Source organism: Saimiri boliviensis, chromosome 7, assembly GCF_048565385.1.
Source record: "Saimiri boliviensis isolate mSaiBol1 chromosome 7, mSaiBol1.pri, whole genome shotgun sequence".
Taxonomy (NCBI): Eukaryota; Metazoa; Chordata; class Mammalia; order Primates; family Cebidae; genus Saimiri; species Saimiri boliviensis.
Genome location: NC_133455.1, coordinates 16,311,803 through 16,333,952, shown reverse-complemented (window position 1 = coordinate 16,333,952; position 22,150 = coordinate 16,311,803). Strand labels below are relative to the sequence as shown.

Here is a 22,150-nt window from a genome sequence, read left to right as displayed (position 1 = left end):
GCATCGAAAAGTCTCGGTGCTGTCCTTCAAAGATGCATAGTGGGATGCACGAAGCAGAGGGTTAAAAGGTGTTTCATTCATTTAGATGCATCCCGCGTGCAAAAATTTATTCCAGAATTAGGTACGGCCTGCTTCCAACAGAGAATCCGAAGCCTCTTCCAATACAAGCATCCGAAAGTAGTCTTGAGCATTCGATTTAGGAGGCGGTATTAAATGTGTGGATGAGAACTCTGGAATACTAAGTTTTATTTTACCCCAAGGATTTGCAATGTGGGATAATGGGGGCGGGGGGATGTGAGAGGGAGATTCAGTTGAGATTGTAAATTCTTGAAAAATATTTATGCAATGACCTTTTCTTTATATATGAAGATGCTGCTGCTGACCGATTTTTTACCTAATTTTTCAAAGAAAGGAAGCTTCGCTGGCGGGTTGTTTCTAATCAGTGCCCCTAGCGACATCAACGCTGTCCCCTCAAGAAGCCAGGTCAGGATTAGGAAGTCATTCAACAGTCAGTAATAGTGCCCTGAACTGATAGTCAGACACTGTCTTTGGTTCAGAGACAAGAAGATATTCACGGAGGCTAAACCTGTTCGTAGGAAGTAAATGGCCCTTATTGCCTTGCTAGGGTGAAAAGTGGGACAGAGAGCAAGGAATTCTAAAAAGGGGGAACTGGGAGACCCATAGATGTTTTATTCATTGAGTAAATACTTGTTGAGTGCTACTCTGTGCCAGACAGTGTCCTAGATGCTGAGGCAGAGGGGTGAACCAAGTAGACAGGATCCCTACTTTCATGAATGGCATTTATATTCTAATGGGGGGGGGACAAATCATAAATAAATAAGCAAACATGAACAAATAAGTGCTATGAAGACTGTAAAACAGGGCAGTGTTATAGAGGGTCGGGAGAATGAGAAGAGAAGGCCTCTGGGAGGAGGTGGTGTTTGCCCTGTGGGACCAAGCCCTGTAACATTTAGAGGAGAAAGTATTCCAAGGGGAGGGAACAGCCAGTGCAAAGGCCCTGAGGCAGGGACACGCTGACACATTAGAGGAACAGAAGGGCCGCTGTGGGTGGGCAGAAGTGGGAAAAGGGAGAATGGGAGGAAATGCAGTTGGAAACTGATGATGCTACATCAGGAAGAACCTGTAGGCTATGGACAGAGCTTGGGTTTGATTCTGATTGCAATGGGCAGCCTTGGGAGTTTAAAACATATATTCGGTGTTCTCCAATCAGGACTCTTAGTTTAACAATAGGATGAAATACAATACATTAAGAGTTTCAAAAAGGGCTGGACGTGGTGGCTCATGTCTGTAATCCCAGTACTTTGAGAGGCCGAGGCAGATGGATCACTTGAGGTCAGGAGTTCAAGACCAGCCTGGCCAATGTGGTGAAACCCCGTATGTACTAAAAATACAAAAAAATAGGCAGATGTGGTGTCGCACGCATGTAATCCCAGCCATTCAGGAGGCTGAGGCAAGAGAATCGCTTGAACCCAGGAGGCAGAGGTTGCAGTGAGCTGAGATCACACTACTGCATTCCAGCCTGGGTGACAGAGTGAGACTCCATCTTAAAAAGAAAAAAAAGGAGTTTCAAAGAGGGATCAGTGAGAGGCCACCCAGAGATACGGAGCAGATGGAATCCATGTGCTTACAGCCACCGACCGTGTCCTAAGGCTTCTTAGCAGATTCTAGGTATCGCAGGGACTGTTCATCCAAGTGTTCTGTTCCATCCAGGTTTAGAGTCTCTGGCGAGCTCCCCTGACTGTGCGTCCCTCTGGAGACGAAGAGGAGGGGGAGGCGTGTCCTCTCTGGGATCCAGTGGTCACATCCCCCTCAGGAGCCCCGAATGCCTACCTCCAGTGTCGTCAACATGGAGTTCTGAAGTCCATGTGGCTCTTCACAGTGAATCAGGTGACATGTCTCCAAGAGAATTTGTATCTTTATTACTACTTGATTAGCTGGAAGGAAGCTTTGGTTTGACCACTCCACCCCTTCCACCTAACGCATGGGGAATCTGAAACCACAGAGAGGTTACTGATTTGTCTAGGGTCACACAGCAAGTTAGCAGCAGCATCAACCCAGAATCCATGTCTCCCAACTGCCAGTCTGCTGCCCACTTCACTTCATCTGGCACCTCTCGGCTACACAGTTCACTGCTTTATCCTCTCATATGAGGACTTCTTCCACCTCTGAGCCTCATCGTCCTCCTCTGTGAAATGGGGTGACAGCTTTCCTCATGGGATAGAATGTCACACTGAGGATGGAATGGCATGAAAGATTGAAACACACTTTGGAAAATGCCAGAGAGCACTAGGGGTCTAAGATACCACTAGCATGGGTTTGCAGTTTACAATTACCTTGGCAATCGGACAGGCAATGGGCGTGTTGGGAGACTCTGGCTCACCCCTCTGTTGGGTTTTAGGTGTTAAGGAAGATGCAGAGACGCCACAGCAGCAACACGGATAACATTCCACCCGAAAGGTAGGCATCCCTGCTTCTGCTCCATCTGAGGGCTCTGGGCTGCGGGTGGCAAGGGGCAACCCAGAACTGGATCGAACAATGCCTCCCCCTCAGAGTCAGTTAGAGTTACAGTGACGGCCTCATACTAAACACTCAATACTTAATAGCTTGCTTTTGCTTTTATGCTAAATCTCAAAGCCTTGTGTGACAGGTGAGCTACCTGACTCATCGGATCAATGATTGTACCTTGGGGATTTTAATTTATAGAGATGTCTTAGCCCATTCAGGCTGCTATCACAAAAATACCATAGAATGGGTGTTGGTTTGTTTTTTGAGACAAAGTCTTGCTCTGTCACCCAGGCTGGAGTGCGGTGTCAGGATCTCGGCTCGCTGCAACCTCCACCTCCTGGGCTTAAGCAATTCTCCTGCCTCAACCTCCCAAGCAGCGGGGATTACAGATGCCTGCCACCACACCCAGCTAATTTTTGTATTGTTAGTAGAGACGGAGTTTCACCATGTTGGCCAGCCTGGTCTCAAACTTCTGACCTTAAGTGATCCACCCGCCCTGGCCTCCCAATGTGCTGGGATTACAGGCGTGAGCCACAGCGCCTGGCTCCTTTCTTTTTTTTTGAAACAGCCTCACTATGTCACCAGGCTGGAGTATGGTGGCATGATCTTGGCTCACTACAGCCTCTGCCTCCCAGATTGAAATGATTCTCGTGCCTCAGCCTCCCGAGTAATTGTATTTCAGTAGAGTCAGGGTTTCACCATGTTGGCCAGGCTGGTCTTGAACTCTTGACCTGAAGTGATCCGCCCACCTTGGCCTCCCAAAGTGCTGAGACTATAGGCCTGAGCCACTGAGCCCAGCCAAATGGGTGGTTTAAATAACAAATATTTATCTCTCACAGTGCTGGAGGCTAGGAAGTCTCAAAAGCTCCTGCATATTCAGTGTCTGCTAAAGGCCCACTTTCTGGTTAATGGGTGGCCATTCTCTTGCCATATCCTAATGTGGTAAAGGGAAAGGGATCTCTCTGGGTCTCCTTTTTAGGGGCACTAATCCCATTCTTGGCGAGCCCATCGCATCACCTGATCATTCCCAAAGGCCCCACCTCCTAGTACTATCACACTGCAGGTCAGGTTTCTTTTTTGAGACAGGGTCTTGCTCTGTTACCTGGGCTGGAGGGCAGTGGTGATTATGGCTCACTATAACCTCCAAATCCTAGGCTCAAGCAATCCTCCTGCCTCAGCCTCCCAGGTAGCTGGGACTACGGGCATGTGCCATTATACCTGGCTAATTTCAAAAATTTTTTTGGTAGAAGCAGGGTCTCACTAAGTTGTCCAAATTGGCCTCAAACTCCTGAGCTCAAGCAATCTTCCTACCTCGACCTCCCAAAGCCCTGGGATTATAGGAATGAACCACTGTCCCTGGCGTGGGTTAGGTGTCAACATAAGAATCTGCAGGGGACACAGACATTCAGATCATAACTCCGAGAAACAACACAGAGAGGCTAATGACGTTGAAAGATGAGTTTTTTATTTCTTCGATTTCCCAAAAGGAGGGGGCATACCGCCGCATGCACGACCCCCTGGGAAAGCACCAGCGTCGGTCAGGAGACAGAAAGGAGGAAGAAGCACAGGCCACAGCCTTTATGATGGTTTCTGTGGGAAAGACGGGCAAGGCAGGGGAAACCATTTATGACTGGCTAGTTTGAATGATGTTGGTGGGCTCTGGGTATCAAGGTGGTCTCTTTTTTTTTTTTTTTCTGTTACCCAGGCTAGAATGCAGTGGCGCAATCTCAACCCACTGCAGCCTCGACCTCTCAGGATCAAGTGATCCTCCCACCTCAGCCTTCTGAGCAGCTGGGACGACAGGCATGCACTACCGTGTCCAGCTAATTTTGGTATTTGTAGAGACAGGGTTTTGTGATGTTTCCTAGGCCGGTCTCAAATTCTTGGGCTCAAGCGATCTGCCCTCCTTGGTCTCCCAAACTCCTGCTCACTGAGATTATAAATGCGAGCCACTCTGCCCGGCCTCAAGTTGCTCTTTAGTTTGGTATCTAGCCCTGGATGATGTAGGACAGGAGAAATACTGGCTGCATGTGTAAATTTTAGATGAAGGAAGGGCTATGCAGTGACTCACACCTGTAATCCCAACACGGGGAGACCAAGGTGGGAGGATAACCTGAGTCTGGGCGTTGGAGACCAGCCGAGGTGATAGAGGGAGATCCTGTCTCTACAAAAAAAGTTTAAAACTAGCCAGGCATGGTGGTACGTGCCGATAGTCTCAGCACTTTGGGAAGCCAAGGTGGGAGGATTGCTTGGGCCCAGAAGTTTGAGACCAGCCTGGGCAAAATAGAGAGACCCCCATTTCTACAAAAAAATAAAAACTTAACCAAGCATGGCGGCATGCATCTGTGGTCCTAGTGACTCAGGAGGCAGAGGTGGAGAATTGCTTGAGCCCAGGAGGCGGAGGTTGCAATGAGCTATGATTGCACCACTGCACCCCAGCCTAGGCAACAGAGTGAGACCCTGTCTCAAAAAAAAAAAAAAAAAAAAAAAAAGTTAGATGAAGCAGCAATTAGGGTTATGGGTTCTGGATCTCAGGGACATGTAAATAACTTTGGCCATGAGTTTGACCCTGTGACTAATGGATACCAGATAGAATCTTTTAAAGAGGCAATTAAAACACTCATGAGCTAGGATTTTTTTTTTTCCTTTTTTTTGAGATGGAGTCTCACTCTATCACCCAGGCTGGACTGCAGCAGCATGATCTCAGGTCACTGCAACCTCTGCCTCCCGGGTTCAAGCTATTCTCATGCCTCAGCCTCCTGAGTAGTTGGGACTACAGTCGCCTGCCACGATGTTTGGCTAATTTTTTTGTATTTTAGTAGAGACAGAGTTTCACCATATTGGCCAGGTTGGTCTTGAACTCCTGAGCTTGGGCAACCCATCTACCTCAGCTTCCTAAAGTGCTGGGATTACAGGCATGAGCCACTGCTCCCAGCCTAGAATTTCTAGCTATTGAAACCCAAGAGAGAACACACCTGGGGACCTGTTCTCAGGTTGGGACAACTTCCAGCCCCAGAAGCCCCACGTTAGCACATACTTCCAAGGGGCAGGCAGCCAAGCCTTCCCTCCCTCACATCCCCTTCCCCCTGCGGCTCCGGGTTTGGCTACAAAATCACAAATATTATCCCCCGGCTCCAGCACTGGGACTACGTTTTGTATGGTGCCTGCCTGTTCTGCAGGGAAGAACCCCAGGCTCACCCACACCCCCGCTCAGCCACCTCCCACCTGTGGTGACTTTGGTGCGTGACTTCCCCCTCTAGGTCTCAGCTTCTCCATCCAAAAATGGCAGGTGACAGAACTCAAGAGTTGCTTAGGTGCCAGGTACAGTGGCTCACGCCTGTAATCCCAGCACTTTGGGAGGCCGAGGCAGGCGGATCACCTGAGATCAGGAGTTGGAGACCAGCCTGGCCAACATGATGAGACCCCGTCTCTACTAAAAATAAAAAAAATTAGCCGGGTATAGGGGCAGACGCCTGTAGTCCCAGCTGCTCAGGAGATTGAGGCAGGAGAATCGCCTGAACCTGGGAGGTGGAGGTTGCAGTGAGCCAAGATCATGCCACTGCACTCCAGCCTGGGTGACAGAGTGAGACTCTGTCTCAACAAGAAGAAAAAGAGTTGTTTATGGATGAAGGAGTGAGTGTGAAGATGCAGGAACACACATCGGCTTGTAATAAGCCTGCCTGTTGGACCCTTTTCCGCCTCTAAAGATGACATTGCCATCTGCTGTCAAGTGAACCATGAGATCTCTTGGGGGCAGAGACCACAGCAGGAAACTCAAACCGTGTATTGAGTGCTTATGCTGTGCTAACCGTCACATTAGCCCGGCGAGAACACCTATTTTACAGATGCAGAAACTGAGGCTCACAGAGGGGAAGGAAATTACCTAAAGTCACACAGCCAGACATTTGGGCCCCCATCCATTCGTCCCCCAGCATCTCTGCTTTGAGATACCACGTTTTGGCTGCCTGCTGTCTGAGCAGAGCCACTTCTCCTCCGGGGTTGCCTCAAGCTCTGGCCCTTAAGTGGTTAATCTGGAAGTGAAGCCTCTGTCTCCCTCTAAGGAATATTCTTTCCTAGTTAGGCTGAAATCTCGGCTGGATGCAGGGGAGAGGCCCAGGGAAGGGAGGCCAGCTATAAAAAGCCCCTTGGTGGGTTGAGTCTTCCCTGGGTGTACTGGAAGCCCCTGGGCCCAGTGAACTCAGAGTGCTGGCAAGCTCAAGGGGGACGGGATGGCTTTCTAGGGCCCCTTGGGTGGCCAGGGAGAGAGAGTGGCCTCCTTGTGGGCCAACATGGGTACCTGCCAGGACTCTTGCTTTCTGAGCTGAGTTCCTCCAAGTGCAGAAAAAGCTCAGAGTCCCTTGAGGATGATAGCCATGGTGTTTGCTGTTATTGTCATTATTAATATTATCATTATTATTATCCAGAGCTCAGGGGAGGAGGGGTTCATGTTTCCTGGGCTCTTGGAGCCAGCAGGGATGGGGCTTGGTTGGGGAGCAAATCCAATCCTGAGTTTCCTCTGTTGCACCAGGTTGTTTTTTTTTTTTTTTTTTTTTTTTTTTTTTTTTTTTGACACGAGTCTCACTCTGTCGCCCAGGCTGGAGTGCAGTGGCACAATCTTGGCTCACTGCAGCCTCCACCTCCCAAGTTCAAGCGAGATTCTACCTCAGCCTCCTGAGTAGCTGGGATTACAGATGTGTACCACCATGCCTGGCTAATTTTTGTATTTTTAGTAGACAGGGGGCTTCGCCGTGTTGGCCAGGTTAGTCTCAAACTCCTGGCCTCAGGTGCTGGGGTTACAGGTGTGAGCTACCATACCCAGCCTGCTTCGAAATCCTGACCTCAACCGATCTGCCCACCTTGGCCTCTCAAAGTGCTGGGATTACAGGCGTGAGCCACTGTGCCTGGCCTCACCAGGTTTTTAGTGACATACTTGCAGGCCCAGTCTGTGCAGCCAGGGAAACCACCGTGTCCCCTCTGCTGTGTGTCACAGGCGTTCTGCAAGCTGTTAAATGGTTTCCCATGGATAAAAAGAATTCTGTGGTTAAAGAAGTTTGGGGAACACTGGCCTTAAGCAAAGTTCATTTTTTTCAGTTGCACGCCTTCTCGGAGCCTTTAGTACACTTCTTTATGCATTCATTCAAATAAGATTTATTGAGCATGTTCTGAGTGCCAGGTGTATGGTGTGGGGTGGTAGAACAAGGCTGTAGTGTTTGACCTTGTGGAGTGGAGCTCTGTCCAAAGCTATGGTAGGCAGCACTGACTGCACATTAGAATCACTGTGGTGGGGGGTGGTGGGGAATGATGGCTCATGCTTATAATCCCAGCATTTTCGAGGCCAAGACAGGAGGATCACATGTACTCAGGAGTTTGAGACCAGCCTGGCCAATGTGACGAAAACCTATCTCTACAAAAAATACAAAAATTACCCAACCATGGGTGGCATACACCTGTAATCCCAGCTACTCAGGAGGCTGAGGCACGGGAATCACTTGAACCCGGGAGGCAGAGGTTGCAGGGAGCCGAGATCATGCCACTGCACTCCACTCTGGGCAACAGAGGGAGACCCTGCTCAAAAAAAAAAAAAAAAAAAAAAAGAATCACTGAGGGGACTCTGAGTAACTTCAGATGCTGCGGCCCACCCACAAAGATTTTGATTCAGTTGGTCTCCAGCGGGGTCAGGGCACCTGTTTTTTTCAGAAGTTCCCCCAAGTGATTATAATACATGGCCACAGTTGAGAGCCACAGGTCTTGAGAGAAAGATGAGGAATAAAGTGACAGCTGTGATGAGTCCTGTGCAGGCGACATGAGGGTACAGTGAGAACAAGGAACCGGGGCCTGTCGTTGTCTGGGAGGGAGGGGACCCTCCACCCAGGAAGGGAGACGTTAGCTGAAATCTGACAGATGAGCGTGCGTTACCTAGTTGGGATGGGGTGCAGGTAGGAGAGACATCCCGGTGAAGGCGACAGCCTGGAGTAGGAAAGGAGAAGCGAGCACACGATGAGATTAGAGTTTGGCAGCTTCATCTCTCTGAATCTCAGTTTCTTTGTCAGTAAGGGACATGATGCTTGGGAATGATATTTGTACCTATCTAGAGGGTTCATCTGAGATCTTGGGAAGGAATACAGAATGGGAAACCCTGGGAGCACTTTTAGTGGGATCATGAAATAATCGAATAAAGTCAGCCCTCCATATTCATGGGGGGATTGTTTCCAAGACCCCCAGTGGATACCAGAATATGCAGCTGCTCAAGTCGGTTGTATAAAATGGCTAGAACAGTCAGCCCTTTGTATCTGTGGGTCCATGACCCAAGGCTGGTTGAATCCTTAAATATGGATGCTGAACTGTATGTGTTTTATTTTTATTTATTTACTTAGTGAGAAAACATCTCACCCTGTCACCCAGGCTGGAGTGCAGTGGCGTGAACTCAACTCACTGCAACTTCTACCTCCTGGGCTCAAGCCGTCCCCCCACCTCAGCCTTCTGAATAGCTGGGACTACAGGTGCATGCCACCGTGCCCAGCTAATTTTTAAATTTTTTTGTAGAGACAGGCTCTTGCTATGTTGCCCAGGCTAGTCTTGAACTCCTGAGCTCAAGGGATCTCCCCGCCTTGGCCTCCCAAAGTGCTAGGATTATAGGCGTGAGCCACATGGCCTGATCGTGTATATATTTGTATATATTTTAAGACATATTTCCTGGAGCCATTTGCAGTGGCACATGCCTATAATCCCAGCTATTCAGGAGGCTGAGGTAGGAGGATCACTTGAGCCCAGGAGTTTGAGGCTCTAGTGAGCTATGATCAGACCACTCCAGCCTGAGCAACTCACTGCACACTCATGTCTCACCCTGTGGATAATGGTCTCATATAATAGATGACATGAGAGCAAGTGTGAAAACAGTGGAAATTTTTCCCCAAAGCCTCCTGCTGCCATTTTGATGTGAATGACATCTGGTATATACTTATTAAGCACCTAATGTGTGCCTTGAATGGGGTCCAGAGAATGAATGAAGCCCAGCCCATTTTCAATAAGCTCATGGTATATTTGGAGTCCCTTAGTGGTCTGTGGAGGTGCCTGCAGGGTGACAGAAGGAAGGAGTGGCTCTTTGTCCCTCCCTTTCCCCCACAAATGCCCGTCAAGCACATCAGCTCCACTTACATCTGTGGTGTGGACTGTTTGCAGTACAGTGATTCCACTTGAAAAGAGGATGAACCCTTGGCTGGGGGCAGTAGCTCTTGCCTATAATCCCAGCACTTTGGGAGGCTGAGGTGGGTGGATCACCTAGGTCAGGAGTTCAAGACCAGCCTGGCTAACATGATGAAGCCCGCCTCTACTAAAAATACAAAAATTAGCTGGGCATGATGGCAGGTGCCTGTAATCCCAGCTACTTGGGAGGCTGAGGCAGGAGGATCCCTTGAACCCGGGAGGTAGTGGTTGTGGTGAGCCGAGATTGCACCATTGTACTCCAGTCTGGGCAACAAGAGTGAAACTATGTCTCAAAAAAAAAATTAAAAAAAAACAAAAAAACAAAAAAAAATGCTAGAGATAATTGTTCCCATGTATTGAGCACCTATTATTGCAAAATGTATTTTACATTTAATGTGCCCCCCACCACCAGAATTCTATTCAAGAATAAAGGCCCATTTCTCAGGTGAGAAAGCTGAGTGCAGAGGTATAAGCCCCTAGAAGAGGTGGGGATGCAGTCTGAATGTGGGCCTCCCAGCTAAGTCTTCTTCACATTACTCTCATGGAAGTCTTCCAGCTAAGTGGGTGGGTCCCACCCAGTGCCAGCTGTGACCAAGTCTGGCCCCTCTGGGGAACTGGGAGCCATTGAACTTGAAGACTGCAGAACCAGGGGTCCTTGGGATCTCGAGGTCATTCTAGAATCATAGAATTCTGTGCTCCCTTTTCAACGAAGTGTGCTGGTTACTAAAGTGGGCTCTAGAGAGAGTCGGCCTGGGTTTGAATCTCCCCTGCTCCACCCCTTACCAGCTCTGTGACTCTGGACAAGTTACTTTCACTCTCTGGGCCTCTGTTTCTTTATCTGTAAAGAGGTGATATACATAGGAACAAATTCCAGGGTTGATGGGAGGATTTAGTAAGTTAATCAATGCAAAACACTCAGAAGACTATCTGTCATATAGCAGGTTTCAATAAAGGTTATGACCTCTTGTTATTGATATTATTTGTGTTAGTTCCTAGGACTGCTATAGCAAAGTACCACACCCTGGGGCGCTTCAACAACAGAAATTTCTTTTAACAAGTTCTGGAGGCTGGAAGGCTGAGATCAGGGTATCAGCCGGCTTGCTTCCTTCTGAGGCCTCTCTCCTTGGCTTGTGGACGGCCGTCTGCTCCCTGTGTCTTTATATGGTCTACTCTCTGTACCTGTCTGTGTCCTAATCTCTTCCTCTTCTTTTTTATTTTTATTTTTTTTCCTTTTGTGACAGAGTCTCTCTGTCGCCCAGGTTGGAGTGCAGTGGCGAGATTTGGCTCACTGCAGCCTCAACATCCTGGGCTCAAGTGATCCTCCCACCTCAGCCTCCTGAGTAGCTGGAGCTACAGTTCAGCGCCACCAGGCCTGGCTGATTTGTTTCTATTTTTTGTAAAGATGGAGTCTCCCTGTTTCCCAGGCTGGTCTTGAACAACTGGGCTCAAGCAGTCCTCCCACCTCTGCCTCCCAAAGTGCTGGGATTACTGGCACGAGCCGCTGCAGCCAGCCCTAACCTCTTCTTACAAGGACAACAGTCACACTGGATTAGACCCACTCTAATGATTTCATTTTAACTTCACTGCCTCTTAAGGACCCTGTCTTTAAACGGTCACATTCTGAGGTCCTGGGAGTAAGGACTTCATGTGAGTTTGAGAGGCGACAGAGCTCAACCCATACATAACATAACTGATATTATTGGTCCCCGTCCTCGTCTGGAGTGAGGTCTTTTCCATCTGCCTGACTTTCTGGGGTTTCTCTCCCTTTGTCACCCAGAAACCGCAGCCAGGCGCTCAGCTCCGAGGCGAGTGTGGATGAAGGTGGCGTCTTTGAGAGTCTGAAGGCAGAGGCGGCCTCCCCACCAGCGCTCTTCTCGGGCTTATCAGGCAGCCTCCCCACCAGCTCGTTCCCCTCCAGCCTGGTGCTGGGCTCCTCGGCTGGCGGCGGGGACGTGTTCATCCAGATGCCCGCATCCCGGGAGGAAGGAGGGGGCCGGGGCGAGGGGGGCGCCTACCACCACCGCCAGCCCCACCACCACTTCCACCACGGCAGCCACCGTGGGACCTCCTTGCTGCAGCACGTGGGAGGGGACCACCGGGGGCACTCGGAGGAGGGAGGTGACGAACAGCCCGGGACTCCTGCCCCCGCCCTGTCCGAGCTGAAGGCTGTGATCTGCTGGCTCCAGAAAGGACTCCCCTTCATCTTGATCCTCCTGGCCAAACTGTGCTTCCAGCACAAGCTCGGTGAGTTCTGGGGGCATGGCTGTCCTAGCCAGGGGCTTCACGGCAGTGTGCCTGCAGCCCATGGGGTTGGGGCTCCTTGTCTGAAGCCCAGGGAGAGGCAGCAGAGACCAACATGGGCTTCAGGGTGTAGGATTCTGAGGCAGACCTGGGTTCAAATCCTGGCCGACTAGCTGTGTGACTTGGGGCAAGTCGCTTGGCTTCTCTGGGCCTGTTTCCTCATCTGTCTAGTGGGGGTTATGATAGAAACTTCCTCGCTGTTTGGCTGGTATGAAGGAGTCCTGCGTAATAACTCAGACTGCTGGAGTCTGTCCCCTCCTAGCTGTGTGACGCGAGGTGCATTATTTAACCTCTCTGTGCCTCAGTTTCATCATCTGTAAAGTGGGGTTATTCTTCATGGGATCACAGTGATGTTAGATTTTAGTTAATATGAGTAACATACATTTCTATTTTTAATATATATATATATATATATAGAGAGAGAGAGAGAGAGAGACTGGGTCTTACTCTTTCGCCCAGGCTGGAGTGCAGTGGTGCAATCTCAGCTCACTGCAACCTCTACCTCCTGGGTTCAAGTGATTCTGGTGTCTCAGCCTCCTGAGTAGCTGGGATTACAGGTGTGCACCACCATGCCCAGCTAATTTTTTAATTATTAGTACAGATGGGGTTTCACCACGTTGGCCACGCTGGTCTCAAACTCCTGACCTCAAGTGATCCACCTACCTCGGCCTCCCAAAGTGCTGGAATATAGGGGTGAGCCACTGTGCCCAGCCTTACTTACTCTTTTAATAGGTATGTGCACTCCAGGTATTTTTCCAGATCTACTGTATTTCTTCACTAAAAACATATAAAGCAAGAACGAGTGGCCCCGTAATCCTTTTTTCTACCCTTCTCTTTGATTAAACAACAAAAAAACCTGCCAAGTGAAAAAGAAAATGACCATACTCGCAAAACAAAACTTAGCTGTGATTTTGCCAGAATTCAGGGTAACGGGGGAACATGCCGGCATTCGCTTCTAGGAACAGAAAGGGAGGGCTGATAGGGCTGAGATCGCACCACTGCACTCCATCCTGGGCTGATAGGGCAGCACCCAGCAAGGAAGGTGGAGGAATCCAAGCGAGCTGTCACTCATCAGAGAGAAGAAAATAAGAAATAAAGAATAGTCTCACCTCCTCTCGAGGCTCTCTCTCTCTTTATTTTTCGTAGAGATAGGCTCTCACTATGTTTCCCAGGCTGGTCTCGAACTCGTAGCCTCAAGCAATCCTCCCACCTCAGCCTCAAAAAGTGTTGGGATTACAGGCGTGAGCCACCGCACCTGACAATATTTTCTCATGGAAAGTGGTAGGCCACAAGATAATTCTTACCATCACTCCTGCTGCAGGACTAAAACAACAGACTATAAACCGGCCAGGGCACAGCAACACCATGATCTAATAAGTAAGCCGGGCGCAGTGGCTCATGCCTGTAATCCCAGCACTTTAAGAGGCTGAGGTGGGTGGATCAGTTGAGATTAGGAGTTCGAGACCAGCCTGGCCAACATGGCAAAACCCCATCTCTACTAAAAATTTTTAAAAATTAGCCAGGCGTGGTGGTGGGTGCCTATAATCCCAGCTACTCAGGAGGCTGAGACACAAGAATCGCTTGAACCTGGGGGCGGAGGTTTGCAGTGAGCTGAGATCGCACCACTGCACTCCATCCTGGTGACACAGCAAGAGTCAGTCTCAAACAAACAAACAAACAAAAGTCCAGTAAATAATTAATAATAACAATGACAGTATACTAGGCTGGGCACAATGGCTCGTGCCTGTAATCTCAGCATTTTGGGAGGCTGAGGCAGGCAGATCACCTGAGGTCAGGAGTTTAAGACCAGCTGGCAAACATGGTGAAACCCCATCTCTATCAAAAAGTACAAAAATTAGCTGGGCATGGTGGTGGGTGCCTGTAATCCTAGCTACTTGAGAGAGGCAGGAGAATTGCTGGAACCCAGAAGGCAGAGGATGTAGTGAGCCGAGGTCAGGCCATTGCACTCCAGCCTGAGCAACAAGAGTGAAACTCCATCTCAAAACAAACCAACCAACCACAGTTATACTAGAGGCTGTTTATTGACTGTTGAGTATGTGTCAGATAGGAGACTAAGCACTTTAGGAATCATTATCTTATTCCCTGATAACAACAATAGGTAGTATTTATTCATCACTGGCTGTGTGCCAGGCTCAATGTTAAGTATTTCAATGTATGTTAATAACCCATATAACAGGCCTGGCGCAGTAGCTCACACCTGTAATCCCAGCACTTTAGGAGGCCAAGGAGGGAGGATTGCTTGAGCCCAGGAATTTGAGACCAGCCTGGGCAATATAGTGAGACTTCTACTCTACAAAAAAATTTAAAATTTAGCTGGGCATGGTGGCACACGCCTATGCCCAGCTACTCAGGAGGCTGAGGGGGGAGGATCGCTTGAACCTGGGAGGCGAAGGTTGCAATGAGCCGAGACTGCATCACTACACTCTAGCCTGGGCAAAAGAGTAAGACCCAGTCTTACTGAGAAAATCAAAAAACAAACAAACAAAACAAAACGAGTGTAAGTACATCAGGTGAAAGGAATCCTGTCTGCAAATAACAAAAAGCAGGACTCGAAAATCATTATTCCGGAAGAATTCCAAGATCGTAGCTTGGCAAACAGCGGCAATTAAATGTCTGGTGGAAGAAAATTCAGTTCCGTCCTCCCATCTGCCTGGGTCAGGTTTGTCTGTTAGCTGGGATTTTTTTTTTTTTTTTCTCGTTGAACGTTAAATTTGAATTCCTTATGGTGCTGTGAGTTTTTTCTTTTTCTTCTTCTTCTTTTTTTTTTTTTTTTTTTTTTTGAGACAGAGTCTTGCCTGTTGCCCAGGCTGGAGTGCACTAGTGTGATCTCAACTTACTGCAGTCTCTCCGTCCTGGGTTCAAGCAATTCTTGTGCTTCAGCCTCCTGAGTAGCTGTGACTGCAGGTGTTCGCCACCATGTCTGGCGAATTTTTATATATTTAGTAGAGATGTGATTTCACCATGTTGGCCAGGCTCGTCTCAAACTCTTGGCCTGAAGCGATCCACCCACCTCGGCCTCCCAAAGTGCTGGGATTATGGGCATGAGCCTCAGTACCCAGTTGTGAGTTTTTTCAGTGTATCTTTTCTCACAAATTCTATCGGATTCTATCAATCAGATTCTTTTTGAAAGTAGATATAGTAAGAGGCATCATTTACTAACTGCTAAGGATTATGATCTAGAAGCTTTATCCCTCCATGAGGTATAAGTAATGTTATTGCTCTGTCCATTTTACACCTGAGGAAACTGGGGCTTAGAGAGGTGCCAAGCTCACACAGAGAGGAAGGGCAGAGCTGGGATTTGAACCCAGGCCTTACCAGACTGCACAGTGCTGATCTGGTGCTATAAAGTATCCCCACAGGGACCTAATCCTGTCCCTAGGTCAGAACGGCTCAGAATTCCCAGGGATTTAGATGGCAGCCCAAATCCCCCAGAAGCAGGATTTTTAACTCCGAAGGGACCAGGGATGTGTATTTTCCCCGACCTTGCTCAGCACCCTGGGCTAGGCCTGATGAGTCGAAGTGGGTGCTGTCAAGCCCTCCTCTGTCCCGCAGGCATCGCTGTGTGCATCGGGATGGCCAGCACCTTCGCCTATGCCAACTCCACGCTCCGAGAACAGGTCTCTCTGAAGGTGAGTCACCTGGCAACCTAGTCTCCGGTGGCTGCTGCAACAAATAGCCACGGGCCAGGCGCAGTCTTCCCAAGTGTCCAACGTCCATTGTATCATTTGTATGCCTTTGCATCCTCATAGCTTAGCTCCCACATAGCAGTGAGAACACACGATGGTTGGTTTTCCATTCCTGAGTTACTTCACTTAGAATAGTAGTTTCCAATCTCATCCAGGTCACTGCAAATGCTATTAATTCATTCCTTTTTATGGCTGTGTAGTATTCCATTAGATATATATACATATATGCATACACACACACACACACACACACACCCCACAGTTTCTTTATTCACTCGTGATTGTGGGTTGGTTCCACAATTTTGCAATTGTAAATTGTGCTGCTATAAACGTGTGTACAAATATCTTTTTGGAATAATGACTTCTTTTCCTCTGGGTAGATACCCAGTAGTGGGATTACTGGATCAAACGCTAGCTCTTTAAGGAATCTCCACACTGTTTTCCATAGCGACTGGGCTGGTTTTCATTCCCACCAGCAGTGCAGAAGTGTTCCCTTCACCACATCCGTGCTAGCATCTATTGTTTTTTGATTTTTTGATTATGGCCATTCTTGCAGGAGTGAGGTAGTATCACATTGTGGTTTTGATTTGCATTTCCCTGGTCATTAGTGATGTTGAGCATTTTTTCATGGTTTTTTTTTTTTTTTTTTTTTTTTTTTTGGCCATTTGTATATCTTCTTTTGAGAATTGTCTATTCATGTCCTTAGCCCACTTTTTGATGGGATTGTGTGTTGTTTTTTTTTTTGACTGATTTGTTTGAGTTCATTGTAGATTCTGGATATTAGTCCTTTGTCAGATGTATAGATTGTGACGGTTTCTCCCATTCTGTGGGTGGTTGGTTTACTCTGTTAACTGTTCCTTTTGCGGTGCAAAGGTCTTTAGTTTAATTAGCTCCCAACAATTTATCTTTGTTTTTATTGCATTTGCTTTTGGGTTCTTGGTCATGAAATTCCTTGCCTAAGCAAATGTCTAGAAGGGTTTTTCCAATGTTATCTTCTAGAATTTTTATAGTATCAAGTCTTAGGTTTAAATCCTTAATCCATCTTGAGTTGATTTTTGTATAAGGTGAGAGATGAGGATCCAGTTTCATTATCCTACATGCGCCTAGTCAATTATCCCAGCACCATTTGTTGAAAAGGGTGTCATTTCTCTGCTTTATGTTTTTGTTGTTTTTGTTATGTTCCATTAGCTGTAAGTATTTGGGTTTATTTCTGGGTTCTCTATTCTGTTCTAATGGTCTATGTCCCTATTTTTACATCAGTACCATGCTGTTTTGATGACTATGGCTTTATAGTATAGTTTGAAATCAGGTAGTGTGATGCCTCCAGATTTGTTCTTTTTGCTTAGTCTTGCTTTGGTCATGTGGGCTCTTTTTTGGTTCCATGTGAATTTTAGAATTGTTTTTTCTTTTTCTTTTTCTTTTTTTTTTTTTTTTTTTTTTGAGACGGAGTTTTGCTCTTGTTACCCAGGCTGGAGTGCCATGGTGTGATCTCAGCTCACCGTAACCTCTGCCTCCTGGGTTCAGGCAATTCTCCTGCCTCAGCTTCCTGAGTAGCTGGGATTACAGGCACACGCCACCATGTCCAGCTAATTTTTTGTATTTTTAGTAGAGACGGGGTTTCACCATGTTGACCAGGATGGTCTCGATCTCTTGACCTCGTGATCCACCCACCTTGGCCTCCCAAAGTGCTGGGATTACAGGCTTGAGCCACCGCGCCCTGCCTAGAATTGTTTTTTCTAATTCTGTGAAGAATGATGGTGGTATTTTGATGGGGATTGCATTGAATTTGTAGATTGCTTTTGGCAGTATGGTCATTTTCACAAAATAGATTCTACCCATTCATGAGCATGGGATGTGTTTCCATTTGTTCATGTCATTTCTGATTTCTTTCAGCAATGTTTTGTAGTTTTCCTTGTAGAGGTTTTTTGACTCCTTAGTTAGGTATATTTCTAAGTTTTTTTTTTTTTCTTTCTTGCAGCTATTGTAAAAGGAGTTGAGTTCTTCTTGATTTGATTTTTCCCTGGTCACTGTTGGTATATAGAAGAGCTACTGATTTGTGTACATTAATCTTGTATCTGGAAACTTTGTGTTTTTGTTTTTGTTTGTTTTTTTGAGATGGAGTTTTGCTCTTGTTGCCCAGGTTGGAGTGTAATGGCGCAATCTCAGCTCCCTGCAACCTCCACCTCCAGGGTTCAAGTGAGTCTCCTGCCTCAGCCTCCAGAGTAGCTGGGATTACAGACGTGTGCCACCATACCCAGCTAATTTTGTATTTTTAGTAGAGATGAGGTTTCTCCATGTTGGTGGGTCTGGTTTCAAACTCCCAATCAGGTGATCTGCCCTCCTTGGCCTCCATAAGTGCTGGGATTACAGGTGTGAGCCACCACGCCTGGCCAAAACTTTGTTTTATGTTGGCTGTGGATTTATCATAGATGGCTTTTATTATACTAAGGTATGTCTCTTCTATGCCAATTTTGCATAGAGTTTTAATCACAAAGGGATGTTGGATTTTGTCAAATGCTTTTTCTGCATCTATTGAAATGATCATGTGATTTTTGTTTTTAATTCTGTTTATGTGGTGTATCACATTTATTGACTTGTGCACGTTAAGCCATCCCTGCATCCCTGATATGAAACCCACTTGATCATGGTGGATTATCTTTTTGATATGTTGTTGGATTTGGTTAGCTAGTATTTTGTTAAGGATTTTAGCATCCGTGTTCATCAAAGATATTTATTAGCCTATGGTTTTCTGTTTTGGTTATGTCCTTTCCTGGTTTTGTATTAAGGTGATGCTGGCTTCATAGAATGAATTAGGGAAGGGTCCTCCTTTCTCTATCTTGTGGAATAATGTTAAAAGATTGGTACCAGTTTTCTGAATGTCTGGTAAAATTCTGCTGTGAATCTGTCTGGTCCTGGACTTTTTTTTGTTGTTGGTAATTTTTAAATTACCATTTCAATCTTGCTGCTTGTTATTTGTCTGTTTAGGGTATCTACTTCTTCCTAATTTAAGCTAGGAGGGTTGTATTTTTCCAGGAATTTATCCATCTCTTCTAGGTTTTCTAGTTTATGTGTGTAAAGGTGTTCAAAGCAGCCTTGAATGACCTTTTGTATTTCAGTGGTGTCAGTTGATATATCTCCTGTTTCGTTTTTTTAGTGAGGTTATTTGGATTTTCTCTCTTCTTCTCCTCATTAATCTTGCCAGTGGTCTATCAGTTTTATTTATCTTTTCAAAGAACCAGCTTGTTGTTTCGTTTATCTTTTGAATTGTTTTTCTGTTTCTATTTTATTTAGTTCTGCTCTGGTCTTGGTTATTTCCTTTCTTCTGCTGGGTTTGGGTTTGGTTTGTTCTTGTTTCACTAGTTCCTTGAGGTGTGACCTTATGGTGTCAGTTTGGCCTCTTTCAGTCTTTTTGATGTAGGGATTTAGGGCTCTGAACTCTCCTCTTAGCTCCGCCTTTGCTGTATCCCACAGGTTGTGATGGGTCGTGTCATTATTGTCTTTCAGTTCGAAGAATTTTTTTTTTTTTTTGAGACGGAGTTTTCACTCTTGTTACCCAGGCTGGAGTGCAATGGCGCGATCTCGGCTCACCGCAACCTCCGCCTCCTGGGTTCAGGCAATTCTCCTGCCTCAGCCTCCTGAGTAGCTGGGATTACAGGCACATGCCACCATGCCCAGCTAATTTTTTTTTTTTTGTACTTTTAGTAGAGACGGGGTTTCACCATGTTGACCAGGATGGTCTCGATCTCTCGACCTCGTGATCCACCCGCCTTGGCCTCCCAAAGTGCTGGGATTACAAGCTTGAGCCACCGCGCCCGGCCCGAAGAATTTTTTAATTTCCATCTTGATTTCGCTTTTGACCCAGTGCTCAGTCAGGAGCAGGTTATTTAATTTCCATGTATTTGCATGGTTTTGAAGGTTCCTTTGGAGTTAATTTCCAGTTTTATTCCACTGTGGTCTGAGAGAATACTTGATACAATTTCAGTTTTCTTAAATTTATTGAGGCTTATTTTGTGGCCTATCATATGGTCTATCTTGGAGAAAGTTCCATGCGCTGTTGAATAGAACGTGTATTCTGCAGTTGTCGGATGAAATGTTTTGTATATGTCTGTTTAGTCCATTTGTTCCAAGGTATAATTTATTTTTATTTATTTATGTTTATATATATATTATTATTATTATTATTTTGAGACCAGAGTTTCATTTTTGTTGCCCAGGCTAGAGAGCAGTGGCGAGATGCTGGCTCACTGCAACCTTGCAGAGAGAATTCAAGGAATTCTCCTGCCTCAGCCTCCCAAGTAGCTGGGATTATAGGTGCCTGCCACTACGTCCAGCTAATTTTTGTATTTTTAGTAGAAACAGGGTTTCACTGTGTTGGCTAGGCTGGTCTCGAACTCCTGACCTCGTGATCTGCCTGCCTCCACCTCCCAAAGTGCTGGGATTATAAGCATGAGCCATTGCACCCAGCCTCCAAGGTATAATTTAAAGCCATTGTTTCTTTGTTGCCTTTCTGTCTCGATGACCTGTCCAGTGCTATCAGTGGAGTATTGAAGTCCTTCACTATTACTGTGTTGCTGTCTATGTCATTTCTCAGGTCTATTAGCAATTGTTTTATACATTTGGAAGCTGCAGTGTCAGGTGCATGTATGTTTAGAACTGTGATATTTTCTTGTTGAACAAGGCCTTTTACCATTATATAATGTCCCTCTTTGTCTCTTTTAACCACTTCTGCTTTGAAGTTCATTTTTTCTGACATAAGGATAGCTACCCCTGCTCACTTTTGGTGTCCTTTTGCATGAAATGCCCTTTCCTACCCCTTTACTTTATGTGAGTCCTTATGCGCAAGATGAGTCTCCTGAAAGCAGCAGTTGGTTGGCTGGTGAGTTCTTATCTATTCTGCAGTTCTGTGTCTTTTAAGTGGAGAATGTAGGCCATTTACGTTCAGTGTTAGTATTGAAATGTAAGGTACCGTTGCATTCCTCATGCTCTTCGTTGCCTGTGTACTTTGGTTTTTTCATTTTTTGTTTTTGCTTTTTAACCTATATTTTTGTTTTATGGTCCCGTGTGATGTATGCTTTAAAGAGGTTCCGTTTTGATGTGTTTCCAGGATTTGTTTCAAGATTTAGAGCTCCTTTTAGCAGTTCTTGTAGCGCTGACTTGGTGATAGCAAATTCTCTCAGCATTTGTTTGTCTGAAAAAGACTGTATCTTTCCTTCATATATGGCTATTAGTTTCACTGGATACAAAATTCTTGGCTAGTAATTGTTTTGAGGAGGCGGAAGATAGGACCCCAATCCCTTTTAGCTTGTAGGGTTTCTGCTGAGAAATCTGCTGTTAATCTGATAGATTTTCCTTTATAGGTTACCTGGTGCTTCTGTCTCACAGTTCTTAAGATTCTTTCGTCTTAACTTTGGATAACCTGATGACAGGGTGCCTAGGCGAAGATCATTTTGCAATGAATTTCCCAGGTGTTCTTCATGCTTCTTGTGTTTGGAGTCTAGGTCTGTAGCAAGGCCAGGGAAGTTTTGCTCGATTACTCCCCCAAATATTTCCAAGTTTTCAGAATTCTCTTCTTCAGGAACACTGATTATTCTTAGATTTGGTCATTTAATATAATCCCAGACTTCTTGGAGGCTTTGTTCATATTTTCTTATTCATTTTTCTTTGTCTCTGTTGGATTGGGTTAATTCGAAGACCTTGTCTTCAGGCTCTAAATTTGTTTCTTCTACTTGTTCAATTCTATTCCTGAGACTTTCCAGAACATTTCACATTTCTAAAAGTATGTCCAAAGTTTCCTGAAATTTTTATTGTTTTTTTTTTCTTTAAGCTATATATTTCCTTGAATATTTCTCCCTTCACTTCCTGTATCATATTTTGGATTTCATTGCATTGGGCTTTGCCTTTGTCTGGTCCCTCCCTGATAAGCTTAATAACTAGCCAGCTGAAGTCTTTTTCAGGTAAATCAGGGAATTTTTTTTTTTTTGTTCTTGGTTTGGATCCATTGCTGGTGAACTAGCGTGATTTTTGTGGGGTGTTGAAGAGCCTCGTTTTGTCATATTACCGGGGTTGGTTTTCTGGTTCCTTCTCTTTTGGGTAGGCTCTGTCAGAGGGAAGGTGTAGGGTCGAAGGCTGTTATTCAGATTCTTTTGTCCCACAGGGTGTCCCCTCACTGTAGTACTCTCCCCCTTTTCCTGTGGATGTGGCTTCCTGTGAGCCGACCTGCTGTGATTGTTGTCTGTCTTCTGGGTCTAGCCACCCAGTGAGTCTACCTGGCTCCTGGCTGGTACTGGGGGTTGTCTGCACAGAGTCCTGTGATGTGAACCGTCCATGGGTCTCTCAGCTGTGGATACCCACGGAGGAGGCAGAGGGTGCAGGGGACTCCATGAGGATTGCTGGCTTTGGTGGTTTCACGCTGT

General features: G+C 46.4%; 1 protein-coding gene across 1 annotated transcript in view; it reads left to right on the top strand.

Annotated features, from left to right (window-relative positions):
- Window positions 1-22,150, top strand: part of RNFT2 (ring finger protein, transmembrane 2) — a 110,242-nt gene that overhangs the window by 418 nt on the left and 87,674 nt on the right. Inside the window, exons 2-5 of the mRNA XM_010342832.3 lie at window positions 1,732-1,908; window positions 2,420-2,478; window positions 11,507-11,973; window positions 15,604-15,680. Of these exons, the coding sequence (XP_010341134.1) occupies window positions 1,885-1,908; window positions 2,420-2,478; window positions 11,507-11,973; window positions 15,604-15,680 (627 nt within the window). The 5' untranslated portion in view covers window positions 1,732-1,884. The remainder of the gene's footprint in view (window positions 1-1,731; window positions 1,909-2,419; window positions 2,479-11,506; window positions 11,974-15,603; window positions 15,681-22,150) is intronic.